Below are 21,515 nucleotides of genomic sequence, written 5' to 3' on the forward strand. Positions count from 1 at the left end.
GAGAAACTAAAATACATTCTTCTGCTGACTCTTTCCAAACTGTAATCAGAAAGGTGAAAGGCCAGTGTATTAACCTATTGAGTGCCTGCTGCTTCCACCACTTCCTCTCTCTGCATTATTGATGAGCAGAGCAGGGAGTCTGGAACAGTTAAAATGGAGATTTTCCTACCCTCATTGAAATCACCTCTAGCTACCTTTCAGATGCAGAAACCAACGTTCGCTGCATTTTCCTCTGTGCGCATTGGTGTCCTATTTAGTCTGACCCTTACAAAGACCAGAAGTGTAATTTTGTCTGCTGGAACTAATTTTCTGCTCCTTTTTTGCTGTTGAGTTTCTAAATTGCTAGTCGAGGCTTTTTGCTGCATAAGTGAGTCACGCCATACAAGGGTTTGGCCATCCGACATTTCCAAATTTTGATTATATTCAGCCCTAAGTCAGTGTCCTTTGCCAGCAAGTGCCTTCTTTGAATATTGTTAGTGCCCAACTCTAGTCTTGAAACGGATAAAGTCTGACCAGATGGTCAGAGACACCAGATTTAACCAGTTATTTACCATGGTAGGTAGATTTTTGGAGGTTTATTAAACTATTAAACTGTGCTGATATTGAAGACTGGCTTTGGAAACCCTTGCTTTAGACCAAATGTGAAGGTGCACGGTCCAGGCTAGAATCTTAGGATCTTAACTAACTGTTCTTAAAACAGTGGCACAGAGCTACAGTATGTGACACTACAGACAGACAAATCCTGGGTTGCAACCAATCCAACAACCAAATGAGCCCCTGTGCAGGGGCAGGTGTACTGGGGCCCATGGCGGGGTGGGGGTTTGCCTCCATGACATGAACTCAACCTTCCACCGCACTGCCCCCCATTGGCTGCACTCACCAGATTGTTATTATTATATTACAATATTATAGCGGTGATATGTAAGTGACATTCAACTCAGCCAATCAGAATGCAGCACCAGGTTTATACATGTGCATTCGGACATTCTGCAGGTAATTCGTTTTGTATATGAGACTCGCCGTATGGCCCCAGCATTAAACCCAGTGAGTAGTTCGGGTGCTAGAGCTAGGCAGTCTAAAGTGTTGTAAATGTCAAATGACTCTTGACTCTGCTTACAGTGCAGAGACTATGACAGAGCATACAGGCCTCATAGCCCAATTCGACCAAAATAACTGGTTCTTCAACTGGTTCTGTTCAGGCTTCTGAACCTTGGTGCTCCTATGTCCACTAATAAACCCTTGCAACTCTGGTTTTTAACCAACCCTATCACTGTCACATCACCCCACTGCTGTGTTCTTCTCACTAGCTTCCTGTAGCTGCACACATTCAGTTTAAAACACTGATGCTCGTCTACAAAAGCAAAAATTAATCAGCCCCAAGTTACCTTCAAAGTCTAAGCTACCCACCCGTTATGTACCAAGCAACCTCCAAACCACTAGTCTTGCTTGACTTGATCCTCCACCCATAACTCAAGGAAGACAAGCATCAAGGCTCTTGTACTAGCACCCAAGTGGTGGAACGAACTTCCATTGTTAGCACAATGCCTGACACTTACTAATGCTCATCGAACTTTGGTTCTAACAGGGTTTGAGCAGATTTGTATTCTTTAACTGTTGTCTACTTAAACTAGAATTAGGTAATGTTTACTATGGAAGTGTTCTGGATAAGAGCATCTGCTAAATGCTGAGAATGTAAATGTAATGGTGCTTTTTAAAGAACCAGCTTGCATTTCCACCAGTTTTTGAAAGCCAAGGATGTGTCATTGACTGCATTGTTTCACGAACTGGAATGGAACCTGTTCAACGTCGGTCGAAAAGGGCCATCAGTGATCATTCATGTACCTCATAATAGTTGCAAAAGGCCGCTTGTCTCCTTGTTCATACAGACTGGATTGTCTTATGGGGTTGTTTCACAAGTGTAAGCAGATTCTTAAAAAGAAAGTAAGGTCCTTTTTAACAGATCCATGATGACTCATTGAACAGGTCATGGTCATTTAGCATGGAATCAAAACCCAGAGCTTGGAAACATCAAGATAGCCATGAATCAAACAGATAATTTCCTCATAGACGTTGAAAGGTCTCATGTTTTAGGTTTTTCTTTGCTGATGAAGACGGCAAACTGTCAGGCTGATGCGCAATTATGGTATCATTGGCAAGGGAATCTGCTGCTCATGTTGGCATCATGCTATGACTGGGGTTTTCTCTCTTGCTACCTGATTAGAGTGGGAAGCAACTCTTCTCTTTTGAATCCCTGGCTCGCAAAGGGAGGAACCTAAGGCTGAAGAAGCGCAGCTCTAGAACTTAAGTGCCTTTATTTTCTTGGAAAAAGGCCCATAGACCGCATGAAAGAGACTAGAAGCTTTACCACACAAGCACATGTGCTTAAGGGTAGATGAAATGAGAGTGACTACTGCAAAGCTGCACGGTTATAAATAACATTGTGATTGGTTACAAGGGATGAGAAACAGATGAGAGGAAAAGGGATGGCGAGACTAGGCTGCGTTGCTACAGCAAACCGAACAGGACCACCACACGCCTTCAGAAAGGCTGAAATCAGGCTGAAATCAGCCTTGCTGCGTGTGTTCTCGCTACGGTGCTTTACCCCGGGCCCTTATAAAGCTGTCCATTATCCACCACGCTGCTTGTGAAGCTTTCAAGCAGTGGTAGAAGTAATAATACTGCATTCTTCGCTTTCAGCACCAAGGCAGGGACATGACATGAATAGATATGCACCCTGCTATTACGCCTTTTAATACTATTTGTCATGATCTTCACACACCTCGCCTATAATAAAAGCAAATTATTAATTTTGTTTCTTCGCATCTGTCAAGGTCACTCGCCAAAACCCGGAGTAGATTTAAAGGCCAGAGAAAACAGCAGTCCGTATTTTCTTTTTTTTTTCTCTCTGTCCTTTTAAGACACGGATGTGGACGTCCAGGGTGACCCTAAACGAGGCCCGAAATCGGTTAACATTATCTCGAGCTTGTACGGGCTCGGATGGAGAAAAGCCAAGGCCGTACGTCCCGAGCCAGGCCTATTTATACTGGAAAGCACATCACATTTATAAGTCGAGGCTAGCCACCAGCACAAGACAACTCCTCCGGCACATGTTCTGTGGCCGGGCTGATTAAAGCTCTAGCTTTACAGTGATGACACAGTGCCTCTGGCCTCTTTCCAGACGTTCAGAAGATCCAGCTGCCTGTTATTTCACCACCAGCGTTTTATTGTCAAAAAACAAAATGAGTTCGGGAGGTGGAGCGGAGGAGATTATTGTGGGTGTCTTTCTTCCACTTGTTTCCACTTCAGTCCTGGAGTACGTAGCTTTAATTTTAGATGCGGAGTGGAAGAGCCGCAAGCCGAACGCATTCGAGGGGAAAACGCCAGCCTTGCGCCAGAAAGGTCGCGGTTAAGAAGGGAGGGGCGCTAAGCGTACCACAACGTCTTTCTTTCTTGCGCTTTTCTTTTCTTTTTCTGTTTCAAATGAGGTGGAGTTCCAGTCTGGTGTAATGCACATTACATTATAAATATCCTTTATGGTTACACAGAACAGAGTTGCACTGCCACTGGCTGGCCGGACATCATCCCATGATACTGCTCATCCTTTATTGCTCTTGTGTGGCGGAGTGATCAGTAAAAATTTAATGACACCATAAAATAATAAAAATGCCATTAATTTATCACGCCGCTTGATGCAACCGGTTGTAAAGTCAAGATAGTTTGGGAGTTTTTTTCTTTAAACAAAAAGCTGACTGTTGTATGAATAAATTACCTCTGTGGTTTTACTCTACGACTAATGCTCGGACATAAATTACACCACATATTACCAATAAGTACTGTATATAAAACCAAGTGTGTAAAATTTAATGGAAATGCAGTGATGCACATTTAGTCACATGAATGTTCTAAAACAACCAAACCTATGCCTTACTGCACTATCATTTAAACAAGGACCTTTCTCTTGGTGTATGACCACCTTTCTAGTATTGTGTTGGCCCCCCTTTTGCTGCCAAAACAGCTCTGACCCGTCGAGGCATGGACTCCACTAGACGTCTGAAGGTGTGCTGTGGTCTCTGGCACCAAGATGTTAGCAGCAGATCCTTTAACTCGTATAAGTTGTGAGGTGGGGCCTCCATGGATCGGACTTGTTTGTCCAGCACATCCCACAGATGCACAACTGGATTGAGATCTGTGGAATCTGGAGGCACCTCAAACTCGTTGTTGTGCTCCTCAAACCATTCCTGAAGCGTTGTTGCTTTGTGGCAGGTCCTTGGTCACAGAAGCTTTCTTCTCTGGTTAATTGGGGTTAAAATACTGAGGTGTGGAAATAAAGACAGAATCCCTCTCATGCACAATTTCTCCCTGTTGACTTATTCTTTAATTAAGTCTCAGAAGCTATGCAACGAGGAAACTTCCAAGCCCCGGCAGTTATTAATGAAACTCCGTGATGGATGGCTCTTTTTCTTTTTTCCATCTCAGGTCCTACAAGATGCTTAATGATCATGAGTTTATAAAAGGCCCTGATTGATCAGAGAGGGCAACTGAGCACGAGTAAAGGAAGAAGCGGCTAATTTATTACGCGCACCCCCTCCGACACGCGCGTGCACAAACACTCCCGCCGTCGACGAACCCCTTCCCGCGGCGGAACGTCCGCAGTGCATCACCCGTTCCTCGTCCGACTAATCGCACATCCGTCAATTTGTCATCGGGGGCCGTGTGCTCTTTTCATTAAGCGCAATAATGTGGCCCGGTGATGAATACGGTGGCGTAGGAGGCTTCACACTGAGCGAGGCTGCTATATCTTATGTTCACAAAGCGGCCCCGGTCCCAGCAGGAAGCGTCTGCATACATCATAATTAGAAAACACTTAAAGTAAGCAAAGCACAGTCAAGACAGGCAGTTGTTAATGACAGCTCATGAGCAGGTAGTGGTTAATTGTACATCCGAATCACTCAGATGGCCATAAATAATGATTGTTCCTTCAAGCGTGATGGAAAATTGCTATAGTCTGTCACTGATTCACACTTTCTTTTTGAGTAATGTTTTTGGATTAAATTAAGGGAAAAAAGGCTCAGAGAAGCAGGATTGCACTGATGGCTGAAGAGTTTAATTGAAGTAGCAGGCCATCTATTGCAAGCACATATATCTGTCTAACACACCTTCCAAAATCAGTCTTCAAGTAGGTTGATATCTTGTTTGGCATATTTATGATGACATTTCCATACTTTGTATCATTCTCATACTCATCAAACAATTCAGGACCACTCAACATTGGGGGGACGACCCAAACCATGCTGGCAAAATTCTCCTGAGCAACCAAACCTGTCTGTCTGTCTGTCTGTCTGTCTGTCTGTCTGTCTGTCTGTCTGTCTGTCTGTCTGTCTATCTATCTATCTATCTATCTATCTATCTATCTATCTATCTATCTATCTATCTATCTATCTATCTATCTATCTATCTATCTATATACATACAAACACACATACATACATACATACATACATACACACACACACACACACCTATCTGTCTGTCTGTCTGTCTGTCTGTCTGTCTATCTATCACTCTATCTATCTACATACAAACACACACATACATACAGTGTATCACAAAAGTGAGTACACCCCTCACATTTCTGCAAATATTTCATTATATCTTTTCATGCGACAACACTATAGACATGAAACTTGGATATAACTTAGAGTAGTCAGTGTACAGCTTGTATAGCAGTGTAGATTTACTGTCTTCTCAAAATAACTCAACACACAGCCATTAATGTCTAAATAGCTGGCAACATAAGTGAGTACACCCCACAGTGTACATGTCCAAATTGTGCCCAAATGTGTCGTTGTCCCTCCCTGGTGTCATGTGTCAAGGTCCCAGGTGTGAATGGGGAGCAGGGCTGTTAAATTTGGTGTTTTGGGTACAATTCTCTCATACTGGCCACTGGATATTCAACATGGCACCTCATGGCAAAGAACTCTCTGAGTATGTGAGAAATAGAATTGTTGCTCTCCACAAAGATGGCCTGGGCTATAAGAAGATTGCTAACACCCTGAAACTGAGCTACAGCATGGTGGCCAAGGTCATACAGCGGTTTTCCAGGACAGGTTCCACTCGGAACAGGCTTTGCCAGGGTCGACCAAAGAAGTTGAGTCCACGTGTTCGGCGTCATATCCAGAGGTTGGCTTTAAAAAATAGACACATGAGTGCTGCCAGCATTGCTGCAGAGGTTGAAGACGTGGGAGGTCAGCCTGTCAGTGCTCAGACCATACGCTGCACACTGCATCAACTCGGTCTGCATGGTCGTCATCCCAGAAGGAAGCTGACGCAAAAGAAGGCCCGCAAACAGTTTGCCGAAGACAAGCAGTCCAAGAACATGGATTACTGGAATGCCCTGTGGTCTGACGAGACCAAGATAAACTTGTTTGGCTCAGATGGTGTCCAGCATGTGTGGCGGCGCCCTGGTGAGAAGTACCAAGACAACTGTATCTTGCCTACAGTCAAGCATGGTGGTGGTAGCATCATGGCCTTGGGCTGCATGAGTGTTGCTGGCACTGGGGAGCTGCAGTTCATTGAGGGAAACATGAATTCCAACATGTACTGTGACATTCTGAAACAGAGCATGATCCCCTCCCTTCGAAAACTCATGGCAGTTTTCCAACAGGATAACGACCCCAAACACAACCTCCAAGATGACAACTGCCTTGCTGAGGAAGCTGAAGGTAAAGGTGATGGACTAAACCCAATTGAGCACCTGTGGCGCATCCTCAAGTGGAAGGTGGAGGAGTTCAAGGTGTCTAACATCCACCAGCTCCGTGATGTCATCATGGAGGAGTGGAAGAGGATTCCAGTAGCAACCTGTGCAGCTCTGGTGAATTCCATGCCCAGGAGGGTTAAGGCAGTGCTGGATAATAATGGTGGTCACACAAAATATTGACACTTTGGGCACAATTTGGACATGTTCACTGTGGGGTGTACTCACTTATGTTGCCAGCTATTTAGACATTAATGGCTGTGTGTTGAGTTATTTTCAGAAGACAGTAAATCTACACTGCTATACAAGTTGTACACTGACTACTCTAAGTTATATCCAAGTTTTATTTCTATAGTGTTGTCCCATGAAAAGATATAATAAAATATTTGCAGAAATGTAAGGGGTGTACTCACTTTTGTGATACACTGTACATACACACACCTGTCGGTCTGTTTATCTATCTATCTATCTATCTATCTATCTATCTATCTATCTATCTATCTATCTATCTATCTATCTATCTATCTATCTATCTATCTATCTATCTATCTATCTGTATACATACAAAAACACATACATACACACACCTGTCTGTCTGTCTGTCTATATATCTTTCTATCTATATACATACACACATACATACATACATACATACATACACACACCTATCTGTCTGTTTGTATGTCTATCTATCTTGTCTGTCTATCTATCTATCTGTTTGTCTGTCTGTCTTTCTACATATGTACATATACACAGACCTATCTGTCTGCCTATCTATCTACCTATCTATATACAAACATACATACATACACACACATCTAACAGTCAATCTAGTTATCTGTCTGTCTATCTACCTATCTACAGTGGTGTTCAAAAAAATAGCAGACCAACACCATTAACTTGATAAATCAAAGTTTTTAGTAGAAATGCTATTTCTACATAGCAAAACATTTACTTGAAAGTGTAGTAGAGTATTGAAAACAAAACAAACCCAACAATTAGGACATGCATGCCGTTCATTCTGAGTAATTGAAGCATTGATTGAAAGGGGGTTGTTCAAAATAATAGCAGTGAGGAGTTCAATTGGTGAAGTCATTCATTCTGCAGAAGAACGGGTGTCAATTTTGGCACTTATTTAAGGTAGGAGGGTGGCAAATGTTGCACAGGTTGGTCATAGCGCATTTCCTTCTGAAATACTGGGTAAAATGGGTTGTTCCAGACATTGTTCTGATGAACAGCGTACTTTGATTAAAAAGTTGATTTTAGAGGGAAAAAACATACAGAGAAGTGCAGCAAATTATAGGCTGCTCAGCTAAAATGATCTCAAATGCCTTGAAGTGACAACCAAAACCTGAAAGATGCAGAAGGAAGCGTGGAACTACTGTTCGAATGGATCGAAGAATAGCCAGAATGGCAAAGGTTCAGCCAGTGATCACCTCCAGAAAGATCAAGGAACATCTGAAGTTCCCAGTGAGTACAGAAGATGATTAAGTGAAGCCAATTTACCAGCAAGAACTCCTTGCAAAGTCCCGTTGTTAAGAAAAAGACATGTCCTGAATGGGTTCAAATTTCCCAAAGAACACATTGACTGGTCCAAAGAGAAATGGCTCAACATTTTGTGTACTGGTGAAAGCAAAATTTTTCTTTTTGGGTCAAGTGGCCATAGACAGTATGTCAGACGACCCCCGAGCACTGAATTCAAGCCAAAGTTCACTGTGAAGACAGTAAAGCATGGTGGTACAAAATGATGATATGAGGATGTTTTTCATACCATGGTGTTACGTCTATTTATCACATACGAGGGATCATGGATCAGTTTAAATATATCAGAATACTTGAGGAGATCATGTTGCCCTATGTCGAAGAAGAAATGCCCTTAAAATGGGTGTTTCAACATGACAATGACCCAAAACATCTTGGTTACAGACAAACAAGATTGAGGTAATAGAGTGGCCAGCCCAATCCCCTGACTTCAATCCCATAGAGAACTTGTGGGCTGATATCTGAAACGCGTTTTTTTGAGGCAAAACCCAAAATTGCAGAAGAACTGTGGAATGTAATCTAATCATCCTGGACTGGAATACCTGTTCAGAGGTGCCAGAAGTTGGTGGACTCCATGCAACACAGATCTTGGAAACAATTGTTATGCCACTAAATATTAGTTCAGTAATTTAAAGTTCAGTAACCTCAAACATTTTCAGTTTATAGATACATTTTTTTAATTTTTAAAGAAAAATGCTGGCACTGCTATTTTTTTGAACAGCCTAATATTCATTTTTCTTAACTTTCTGTAAAGGATTAACACAAACTGGCTAAATGTTGATAATGTTCTGATTGATAATTAAAAGTGTAGTATTTTCAGTGCATTTGCATTTATGGAAATAAAAGTTATTATAATGATTTTGTGCTTTATTCACTTTTTTAAAATCACTGCTATTTTTTTGAACACTACTGTATGTACATACAAACATACATACATACTCACACACCCATATCTGTCTCTCTGTCTGTCTATCTACCTATCTATATACATACAAACATACATACATACACACACCTATATATCTGTCTGTATGTGTGTCTATCTATCTATAAACATACAAACATACATACATACACACACCTACCTGTCTGTCTATCTATCTATATACACACAAACTAACATACATACACACATCTATCAATCTATCTGTCTAGCTGTCTGTCTGTCTGTCTATCTATGTATATACATACAAACTAACATACATACACACATCTATCTGTCTCTCTGTCTGTCTGTCTGTCTGTCTGTCTGTCTGTCTGTCTGTCTATCTATCTATACATACATACATACATAGTATATAATAATGAGTAATTTTCACATTATTCATTATTGATGTTCACGTTAATATTCCTGTGTCTGCAAGGTCCATTATTCATTAATATATATTTTTTTTATTTTGTCACCTATCTGTATAATCTGAGGCACAAAATAAAGCAAATACAGACAGGATCAGATAATAAAGCTCAGTTGTATTTCTTTTCAAAACAGCTCACCGCTCCATTACAATCACAAGTGTGTTTGAAATAGTAGCTGATGTAACGTTTATCCTATTTACCCACAACTGCAAATGTTGACATTTCAAGCTGAGTTAATAATCTTCTGTTGTGTAAAGAACAATCCCGCTACATCTGTTCCCCGCTGGGTAGGTGTAAACATAAAAATGAACAATGCAGTCGAATCGTGCCAACTGAAAGATTAATGCGAGCATCAGTGTCTGTTTCTTGCCGTGCGACCGGGGAGCTGTTAGCGTCGTGTCACCTGCGTCTGTTCGAACCATGTGTGCCAGGTGTTCTCAGGAGAGAGGAAGTCAGCCAGGGTGAGAAAATAAATAAATAAATGAATAAAAACACAGAAAGGCACCTTTTGATTGCCGAGTGATTACCTTTCACTGGGAGTAAAACAAAAGCACAGAGTCTGAATCATTACGTTTACTATCAGCGCTATCGGAGAGGGAGAAATTATTTGTATCATGCAGAGTCAAAGTGTCTATCTAGTCTTCAGGTTTAAAAGAAAAGCAAAGCGAAGGCTCTCTTAATGTCCCGGCAGCACTCACAGGCAGAAGTAGGTCATTTCACAATGGGCCCGAACAGCGGTCGGCCCTCTTCCATTGCATAATACATTAAGCGTAATGTGCGGCTACTATTCAGCCGGGGCCCCTGTAAAACAGTTATTTTATTCTCTCAGCGTGCGCGGACATGACATTTAATATTGTCTCCGAGCGTGTGAATGACAGGGTTTTATTGTGTGTTGAGTATGACATGATGCCAAGTTTAATCAGAGCAGAAAGTGACACGACAAAAGGGAAAACACGGTACATTCTTTAATGCATGCGCTCTGAATAAATGATAGGCAGGGAGCTCAGGATTCCGGAGACAGGCTGCGAAGATTACAGAGGAAAAAAAGAGAGAGAACTGCTTTGCTGGCGGACCCAAGTCCCATTGTGTGCGCAAGATCCTTTGCCGTGTTGCTTTCCAATGAGAGCTTTTAGTGATTCTGACTCTTAGCTGCTGCACATAAAGGAAGTAAATGAATACGTACATAAAGATGTCACACCAGCGTGGCAACACCTACGAAATAATTGTAGGTCTTTCAGCTGACTAAAACTGACATTTGACGATTATACACTGATTAGCTCCACTTACCATATAGAAGCACTTTGTAGTTCTACAATTACTGACTGTAGTCCATCTGTTTCCCTACATACTTTTTAAACCTGATTTCACCCTGTTCTTCAATGGTCAGGACCCACACAGGACTATGTGTGGTATGAGTGGATAAGACACATACTGTGTCCACTCACTGTCCACTCTATTAGACACTCCTATCTAGCTGGTTCACCTTGTAGATGTAAAGTCAGAGACGATCGCTCATCTATTGCTGCTGTTTGAGTTGGTCATCTTCTAGACCTTTATCAGTACTCACAGGATGCTGCCAATGGGGCGCTGTTGGCTGGATATTTTTGGTTGGTGGACTATTCTTAGTCCATCAGTGACAGTGAGGTGTTTAAAAACTCCAGCAGTGCTGCTGTGTCTTATCCACTCATACCAGCACAACACACACTAACACACCACCACCATGTCAGTGTCACTGCAGTGCTGAGAATGATCCACCACCTAAATAATACCTACTCTATGGTGGTCCTGGGAGAGTCCTGACCTCTGAAGAACAGCATGAAAGGGGGCTAACAAAGCATTCAGAGAAACAGATGGACTACAGTCAGTAATTGTAGAACTACGAAGTGCTGGTAAGTGGAGCTGATAAAATGGACAAGGTGTGTAGAAACAAGGAGGTGGTTTTAATGTTATGGCTGATATTTGTCATATCTGTCTCACTCATTGTCCCAAAATCTTCAGTCTTCAGTTGGATTGATATCTGGCTTGGCATATTTATAATCACATTTTAAAGAAATAAAACACTTTTTTTTTATCTTTGTTTGCAGGAGAGAAGCCATTTCGAAAGTCTGGGGCATCATCTGGGCAAGTTGGGTGAAGATGGCAAAAGAGTGATTGACCTGACCAGGCCAGAGGATCTCGACGGTAAGCTTTGTCCTGATCTTTAAAATAGCTCCCAGTAGCTGTTGTATGTCACATAATAATTGTCACTGCTAAATACATTATTGGTACAAACAGGCTTTAATCCCTGTTGACAATTTTCACTCATATTTCACCCACATATACTAAATATATTTGGGGGAAAAAGGTGAAATTCCTCTTTAGGAATTCAGCTATATGTGTTTGTGTGTATCTGAGTCCGGCAGTATGTGGTGAAGGTGTTCACAGCTAGGTGTGTAGAGGACAGGCTGGAGAACAAAGCTGACCTTTTTCTGTTTGAGGTGCAGGGCGAGAGGTGTAACTGTTTATTGCGCTTGCTTAACATTCTTTGTAGCCCTGATTCATCAGTCACGATTCAGTGTTTGTGCCGTGTAAATATTTTTAACAGTTTCCATGGAGAACTGTTAGAACCGCAACTAGAAATAGGATCTATCGAGGGTATCTTAATAAATAAGTAAAACAAAAAATATACATATAAATATTACTTGATATGAGTGAATTTACCCCAACTTCAGTACCTTTAGTAAAATTTATTAGTCTTATATCTCAGACAGTTTGACTTTTTTTATTGTTGCTTGCTTGTTTGCAAACATGACTGTTGGTTATCGACTTTAACAGTATAATTTATGCTCTACTAACAAGACACAATTGCTAAAATAATTTATTATTTTAATGTGAGCTGGGCAGATGTTAGCTAAGAACCTATAAGATTTTAAAATATTTTTTAAAATAAATAAATAAAAATAAATTAATAAAAAAAATAATTAATAAATAAATAAATCAAACTCAATAAAAAATAATAAAATAAATAAATAATACTAAAATAAAACAATAATAATAATAATAATAATAAATTTAAAATAAAATAAAAACAGCAATAATAATAGTAATTAATAATAATAATAAATTAAAAAGAAAATAAAACAGAGTAATATTAATAAAAATAACAATAATATTAATAATAATAATATTAATAATAAATTAAAAAGAAAATAAAACAGAGTAATATTAATAATAATAACAATAATATTATTATTATTATTAATAATAATAATAATATTAATAATAATAATAATAATAATAATAATAATAATAAATTAAAAAGAAAATTAAAACAGAGAGAGATAGAAGGACTATATTTAATGGATTAATTCATGTTAAAATAATTGTTTAATAAACACCATGTGATTTTTATTCCCGTTCTTTTTCATTGTTTTGACTGGAAAATCTTTCCCTAAATCAGGTCCTGCTGGGGAATTGCTGCGAATAGGTGCATGTTTCTCAATTACTCCCTGAACTGCTTCTATCACTCCAAGGATAAATTGAAGTTGATAGTAACTAAAAATCACATGGTGTTTATTATGCTTAAAAATAAACAATAATAATAATAATAATAAATTAAAAAGACAATAAAAACATAATAATAATAATAAAACAAAAATAAATAATAATAAAAATAATAATAATAAATTAAAAAGAAAATAAAAACATAATAATAATAATAATAATAAATAAAAACATAATAATAATAATAACAATAACAATAATAATAATAATAATAATAGATAAAGGGATCATATTTAATGGAATCATTCATGTTAAAATAATTGTTTAATAAACACCATGGGATTTTTAGTTCCCAACTTAAATTTATCCTTGGCTTTTATACATTTGCACAGGGAGTGATAGAAGCAGTTCAGGGAGTGATTGAAGAGAAATATGTGCCTATTCGCAGCAATTCCCCAGCAGGACCTGATTTAGGGAAAGACAGAGGACGTAGAGTTTCCAGTCAAAACAATGAAAAAGAACGGGAATAAAAATTTTTGCTGATTAATTCAGAATTAAAAAGTCCTCATGACCTAAATGCAGGGAAACAGTTCATTTTTTGTGCTGTTTAAGTGTTCAAAACCTTTCCAATCAACCAAGATAAACACGTTTCTTTATTAAAAAAATGAAAAGAATGGAAGCATTGTTCTGTACTTACTCAAAGACCAAGTAAAAACCAAGTATGATTGTTACAGTCAGTTCATTAATTTTGGTTTTAAGTGACTCAGAATTCAGCTTTGATTTATTATTGTGGAAACCGTGTTATCGTTGGAGAATAATATTATGTTAAAGGCCACTTCATGGTAATAGAACATGGTTAGCACTAAAGGAAAATTACTGAGTGAATGGCTATACAGACGTAACAGCAGAGCGTTTCACTGGGCCTACACCGGCCATGAAAAAAAGAAGTGTACCATTCAAGAAGGGCCTGAGGCGTAAACCAGCTCACTGTTGTTGCCGTAATGTGCAGAAAGCTTTAGGTTACTTACACTAATATTTGTGTAGCATGCAGGCGACCAAATTAACAAGCCAGCAAAAGTTGGGGGGGATGGAAAATAGTGGCCGGGATCTGGAAATAGACGAACACTTCCTTCATTACACACACACACACACAAAGCCCGGAGCCACATGCATCAGCTCACCACAGAGTCATTAGGTCTTTTTAAACTCAGATGAAAAACATTAACAAATACCACAATGGGTTTAAGCACAGGCCTCTTGTTCATTCACATATGGGAGCATATAATTCATGTCGTGTCGCAGTTGTTCTTATTGTATAGTCTAGGCTGAACAAAAGGGCCATTGAGGGACTCCGTACAGCAGGAAAGTTGGTAATCTAAGCTCTCTTAGTAACAGCCAAAAAAAATGACAGATAAGTGAGGGTAGTTATGTAGGAATAGGCAGCTAATTTAAGGCAAAGTTAGAATTTGGCTAGATAGCATTGCTTTATATATAGACGGCTTTGTGTTAATCATTTGCACATTTCTGCGGCTGGTTTACAGTGATTGTAATGACAGTCTACTGACTACCGTAAAAAGAAAAATAATTTCCATTCAAATGTGCCTAGAATAATTCAATGCACTTAATTTTATCACTATAGTAATAGCAACCAGTTAACATGATATAACACAATAGTGTCACTGAAGCAGTAGCACATGGGGTCAGAGTTTTCCACTAGACTAATGCATTTCAGTCAGCCTAGACATGCTTGTTCTTTTAATTTTATACTAGAGCTACAATGATAATGAGTAATAGTATATTATTAATTGTACCTCAACTTAAATCGTTTTCCATTAATAAATGACGACATTTTAATATAGTGTGTTCAGATAATAATAAGCCATGTAGTATTTTGTTACTGGTTTTAAATAATGTACTGTGTAATAAGGATTGATTTGATTCTTTTCTCGGCTTTAACTGTATAATCCACCTCCTTGTTTCTACACTCACTGTCCATTTTATCAGCTCTACTTACCATATGGGAGCACTTTGTAGTTTTACAATTACTGACTGTAGTCCATCTGTTTCTCTACATGCTTTGTTAGCCCTCTTTCATGCTGTTCTTCAATGGTCAGGACCCCACAGGAGCTGGTATATTAGTGTCTGTTGTGCTGGTATGAGTGGATAAGACACAGCAGCGCTGCTGGAGTTTTTAAATATCGTGTTCACTCACTGCCCACTCTATTACACACTCCTACCTAGTTGGTCCACCTTGTAGATGTAAAGTCAGAGACGATCGCTCATCTATTGCTGCTGTTTGAGTTGGTCATCTTTTAGACCTTCATCAGTGGTCAAAGGACGCTGCCCACGGGGCGCTGTTGGCTGGATATTTTTGGTTGGTGGACTATTCTCAGTCCAGCAGTGACAGTGGTTTAAAAACTAAATCATCATTCCAGCACAACACACACCAACAGGCCACCACCATGTCATTGTCACTGCAGTGCTGACAATGATCCACCACTTAAATAATACCTGCTCTTTGGGGGTCCTGACCATTAAAGAACAGGGTGAAAGCAGGCTAAAAAGTATGTAGAGAAACAGATGGACTACAGTCAGTAGTTGTAGAACTACAAAGCGCTTCTATATGGTAAGTGGAGCTGATAAAATGGACAGTGAGTGTAGAAACAAGGAGCTGGTTTTAATAAATAGAAAATGAACCTGTATCATTAGCTGTTTTCTTAATAATATAAGTATAAAAAGCATTGAAAGGTATTAATTTTTAAATATTACAGAAAGAAGAATACATGACCCAGTAGACGACCCACTGGTTGGAAACCTGCTCTAATAATCTTATCATGTGCCACTTTATAAAAACGGACAGTGCATATTTCTTTTGTGTGTGCGTTTATCCTTGGCATTTTTCCCTGTCGTATCCCTGATCTCTGGGTTTGTTTTTGCAACGTCAAGGCCGCGAGCCGTTAAAGCGCTTTTGTAAATTCTTCAGGGTCTTTTATGACTTTTTTTTTCTTTAGGGTGAGATGTACAAAGGAATTTAGCATCGCTCGCATTTCAAAACCGCTTTGACACCCAAGGTGAGATGTGAACGGCGGTAATAATAGCTGGCAGAAGCGAGTCCCAGCACTTGTCCCTGTGCGCTCGCTCTCACATGCGCGAGTGCAACAGAATTCCAGAAGCGAGGAACAGTTAGTGGCATGTCGAAGTCAGGATCTGAGATGATATGACATTCGGAATGGTTTAAGTGGCATATGAACATTGTATGGTTGCGTGTGTGTGTGTGTGTGTGTGTGTGGTAGGCCAGTTCTGACTCTCTATTGTGGTTGATTTTAATGGATAGAAGCTGCACAGGGGTCTGACAGGCATTGGCGTGATCGTTCCTCATTCAGTTCAGTAAAGCCTTCGAATATTTGACTGACAGAATGTGTTAGCGTGTACGTCGCGCGAACAAAAGCTCGTCCCTCAGCGCACAGCCCGAGCCTGTTGGCTGTCTCGCGGTGCTTCGAGTCCAAGCCTGCTGCAGACAGGTGTGCTGGGATGCTTTCTCTCTCTTCTATTTTCTCTCTCTCTTTCTCCAGTGCTATCTCTCTCTTGCATGCTTTCTCCTCATAGATGACAGTAAAACCTATTAGGCATCGCTCACACCCCAATCCCCTCCCCTGTGCACCCCAGGGGCTCTCCCCAGTTGGCATCCATAAACATCTATATTTATTTAAACAATTACAAGCCTAACCAGGTAATTTTTAAAAATGTCGCCTAGGAAGGGAAATCAATTAATGCTAATTTGCAGACGTCGGAGGTGCTCCGCTTCTCGTTTATTAAACGCCGCCGATGAGGAATAAAAGGCTGCGCGCTGCGTGTTTCGCGTGTTCGGGGGAAACACGATGCCAGCTCCTCGACTGCTGCTGATTAACCTGGCATATGATGTTGCATTAAGTACCTGGCAAAGCTTGTCTTTTGAATTGATTTTATAACAGTACTTTATGGCAGTTAATTTAAAACGATATATAATTCATCTCTATGGCATGGTGGCTAGCACTTTCACTTCACAGCAAGAAGGTCCTGGGTTCGAATGCCAAGTTTTCTGTGTGTGAGATTGCATGTTCTTCTTGTGTCTGTGTGGGTTTCCTCCATAGATGTGCAGTCAGGTATATTGGGGATACTAAATTGCACTAGGTGTGTGTGTGTACCACCTCCTTGTTTCTACACTCACTTTCCATTTTATCAGCTCCACTTACCATATAGAAGCACTTTGTAGTTCTACAATTACTGACTGTAGTCCGTCTATTTCTCTACATACCTTTCTAGCCTGCTTTCACCCTTTTCCTCAATGGTCAGGACCCCCACAGGACCACCACAGAGCAGGTATTATTTAGGTGGTGGATCATTCTCAGCACTGCAGTGACACTGACATGGTGGTGGTGTGTTAGTGTGTTAGTGTGTGTTGTGCTGGTATGAGTGGATCAGACACAGCAGTGCTGCTGGAGTTTTTAAATACCCTGTCCACTTCACTCTATTAAACACTCCTACCTAGTTGGTCCACCTTGTAGATGTAAAGTCAGAGACGATCGCTCATCTATTGCTGCTGTTTGAGTCGGTCATCTTCTAGACCTTCATCAGTGGTCACAGGGCGCTGCCCACGGTGCGCTGTTGGCTGGAAATTTTTGGTTGGTGGACTGCTTCTCAGTCCAGCAGTGACAGTGAGGTGTTTAAAAACTCCATCGCTCATAGCAGCTTAACACACACTAACACACCACCACCATGCCAGTGTCACTGCAGTGCTGAGAATAATAACCACCCAAATAATACCTACTCTGTAGTGGTCCTGTGGGGGTCCTGACCATTGAAGAACAGCATGAAAGAGGGCTAACAAAGCATGCAGAGAAACAGATGTACTACAGTCAGTAATTGTAGAACTACAAAGTGCTTCTGTATGGTACGTGGAGCTGATAAAATAGACAGTGAGTGTAGAAACAAGGAGGTGGTTTAAATTTTATGGCTAATTAGTGTATGTCTGTGTGCCTTGTGATGGACTAGTGACCTGCTCCGGGTGTTTCCTGCATTTCGACCAGTGAATCAGACCCACCGCAACCCAAAGTATTATTAATAAATTAATTTTGTTATGGTCATGATTTAAATTCTGACCTAAACTGGACTTGACATATTTTCCAACAGATCCAGTCAAACCGTTTTTACCCCATAATGCATCTGAAACCTGGTTCAACAGCAGCAGCAACACACGCTATCATGCTCCACCACTCGTAAGCCATTCACCTCTGCCCATACCGACATGCATGCCAGTATATAAATTGATGAATCAGTGTCAGTGCTAAAGTAATGGCATTGGCAGGGCGCGTCATAAATCAGAGCCGCACCCCTCCCCACCTCACTCTTACTAAGAGATCTTGAGCTGGCGGATAGAGAGAGCGTGTGAGAGGCACGCTGGCTTTCGCCGGGGTAATGAATGCCTTCATCCTGCCCCGGCAGTCAGCAGATTGCCCCGCGTTGATGGATCCTGTCAGCCCGCTGCGCTGTGCTACATTTCATTGCACAATAAACATGGCTGTCAAAACCAAACAAAATGAAATCAATTTATCCTGCGCTCCGAGTGCATGCTAAATGAAATTAATGTACTGTGGGGAAGCTAGTGTATTATCCCCCTGCGGTCGACGGGGATGCTGTGCCGGGCTCCGGTTGCCGCGTGTGTACCGCTACTGAGTAAGCATGTGTTGGTGTGATGTAGGTCTAGAAGGGACAGATGTAGGGCAGCGCTGATGCTGCTGGCCGTGACTAATGACACAGGTTCACGTGGAGAGAGAGGTCGCTGTGTGATTTATACAGAAGAGGATGGTGACTGGTGTTGCATCTCAGGTGCATGGTAGCTATCTGTGATATACGTCAGCTGATGATGTGTGAAACTGTTTAATCAATTGTTATTTATATAGCACATTTTTTAGCACAAAGTGCAAAATGCAAAAATGTTTCACATGTAAATATTAAACAACATATTCACAATTGTTAATGTAACAATATTAGTACAAATTATATTAATACGGTTTATTTTGCTTGACTGTCAGAAGGTTTCATCCGAACTTTGCATCTACAGTAAATACTGTACATCAAACAACTAAAATTAGTTTTATTACCCATAAAATATTTGGTGTTCCGGTATGTCAATCTATATAGGTTGTATATAAATTGTACATAAATTGTATGTAAATTATTCACTCATTCCTTTGTTGAATGCTTTACCTCCACTGTGGGTACAATTCACTGGGCGAATGGCAGGAAACACCCTGGACAGGTCGGTAGTACATCACAAAGCAAACACACACACATAGTGCAATTTAGTATCTCCAAAATACATGACCTATAGAAAATTTATAAGAAATAAATAATAAAATAAAATAAAATAAAATAAAAAAATAAAATAAAATAAAATAAAATAAAATAAAATAAAATAAAATAAAATAAAATAAAATAAAATAAATAAATAAATACATAAATACATAAATACATAAACACATAAACACATAAATAAATAAATAAATAAATAAATAAATAAATAAATAAATAAATAAAATAAAATAAAAAATCCTATCAGAATTTTTACCCCAATTATTTTAACACCATTTATTTTGGGCTATAATACGGTTGCTTAAATGTGAAATTATAATAATAAATATTTAAAAATGCTTTATAGATTGAGTTAGGCCTAATTCAGACTGTAAGCACTAAACAGTCAAATTTTTTATTCATGTTTTTTTTTTATTTTTTATTTCATTTTAATATCCTTGGCGGCACATAGTTTGCATGGTGTCCCCGTGTCTGTGTGGGCTTCCTCCCACAGTCCAAAAACATGCAGTCAGGTTAATTGGAGACACTGAATTGCCCTATAGGTGAATGGGTGTGTGAATGTGTGTGTGTCTGCCCTGCGATGGACTGGCGCCCTGTCCAGGGTGTTACTGTGTGCCTTGCGCCCATGGAAAAGCTGGGATAGGCTCCAACCCATCACAGCCCCCAACACCCCAGTGCGTGCGACTCCCCGCGCGACCCTAATTGGATAAGCAGTTAAGCAAGTGAGTGAGTGGGTGATTTTTATATCCTAGTCAGGGTTGTGGTGTGTCTAGCTTCCTTGAAACCATTGGGTGCTATGCAGTAACACATTATAGACAGGATGCCAATCCATTCTGGGGCCTCGTACAACCCACCTACCTCCAAGACATAGCCAGTCATGTCTATATGTAGTTGCCCAACCAACCGATAAGACCTCTGGAAATTCTGAAAACTCAAACCTTGGTTCCAAGAGGAGGTGGGTCTTCTCGATTTACCCCTGTGCCGCCTGAGCACTGCAGTGACACTGACATGGTGGTGTGTTAGTGTGTGTCGTGCTGGTATGAGTGGATCAGACACAGCAGCGCTGCTGGAGTTTTTAAACGCCTCACTGTCACTGCTGGACTGAGAATAATCCACCAACCAAAAATATTCAGCCAACAGCGCCCCGTGGGCAACGTCCTGTGACCGCTGATGAAGGTCTAGAAGATGACCAACTCAAACAGCAGCAATAGATGAGCGATCGTCTCAGATTTTACATCTCCAAGTAGGTAGGAGTGTCTAATAGAGTGGACAGTGAGTGGACACGGTATTTAAAAACTGATCCACTCATACCAGCACAACACAAACAAACACACCACCACCATGTCGGTGTCACTGCAGTGCTGAAAATGATCCACCACCTAAATAACACCTACTCTGTAGTGGTCCTGTGGGCGTCTTGTAAGTGGAGCTGATATTGTAGATGTACCCTCATAGATGACCTAGATTGGCTAATCTGTCTCAGATTATTAAGGGGTAAAGTGGTTGGATTGACATATCAAAGGGTTTGGGTTGGATTGACATATTTCCCACCTAGTAAGGAGTTCTTTCTGACCTCCTGCCATTATTGGCTACTGCATTATCAGAAAAAAAATAGTTTTGTGGTACTTGCTTGCCAACTAGTCATTTTTTATTTATCTTGATTTAATAATGCCACTATACTTTGCATTCCAAGTATACACTGGCATAAACGCTAGCTCAGAATTGTATTATAGCCTACAGCTTTATACTGCATTTATAAATGAGTATAAAAACAGTTCTGTTGGCTGTAAAGAAGGATGCTCTGTATGGATCTTAAAAGCATGTGGGTTAACACATGAGACAGTGAGATTGCATCTGAAGGTTTTAGAGAAAAGAGCCTCCTGGTGGCAGTTCAACCCTCAGGACTTCTCAAGAAGCGTGCGTCCCGTCCAGGGAACAAGTCTGATCAGCGGAAGATGAAAGCTCGTAATTCTCTGTGGTCTTTTTCTCTGCTCCTCCTTTCACCTCTGGGTTTTATCCACATGCCAGT

At 40.3% G+C, this 21,515-nt stretch overlaps 1 protein-coding gene across 2 annotated transcripts in view; it reads left to right on the forward strand.

Annotated features, from left to right (window-relative positions):
- The window catches only part of sox6 (SRY-box transcription factor 6), a 214,312-nt gene that overhangs the window by 185,387 nt on the left and 7,410 nt on the right, over positions 1-21,515 (forward strand). For both annotated transcript variants that reach the window (XM_063013527.1, XM_063013528.1), the window contains exon 14: positions 11,737-11,833. In XM_063013527.1, coding sequence (XP_062869597.1) covers positions 11,737-11,833 — 97 coding nt within the window. The remainder of the gene's footprint in view (positions 1-11,736; positions 11,834-21,515) is intronic.

Source organism: Trichomycterus rosablanca, chromosome 17, assembly GCF_030014385.1.
Source record: "Trichomycterus rosablanca isolate fTriRos1 chromosome 17, fTriRos1.hap1, whole genome shotgun sequence".
Lineage (NCBI taxonomy): Eukaryota > Metazoa > Chordata > Actinopteri > Siluriformes > Trichomycteridae > Trichomycterus > Trichomycterus rosablanca.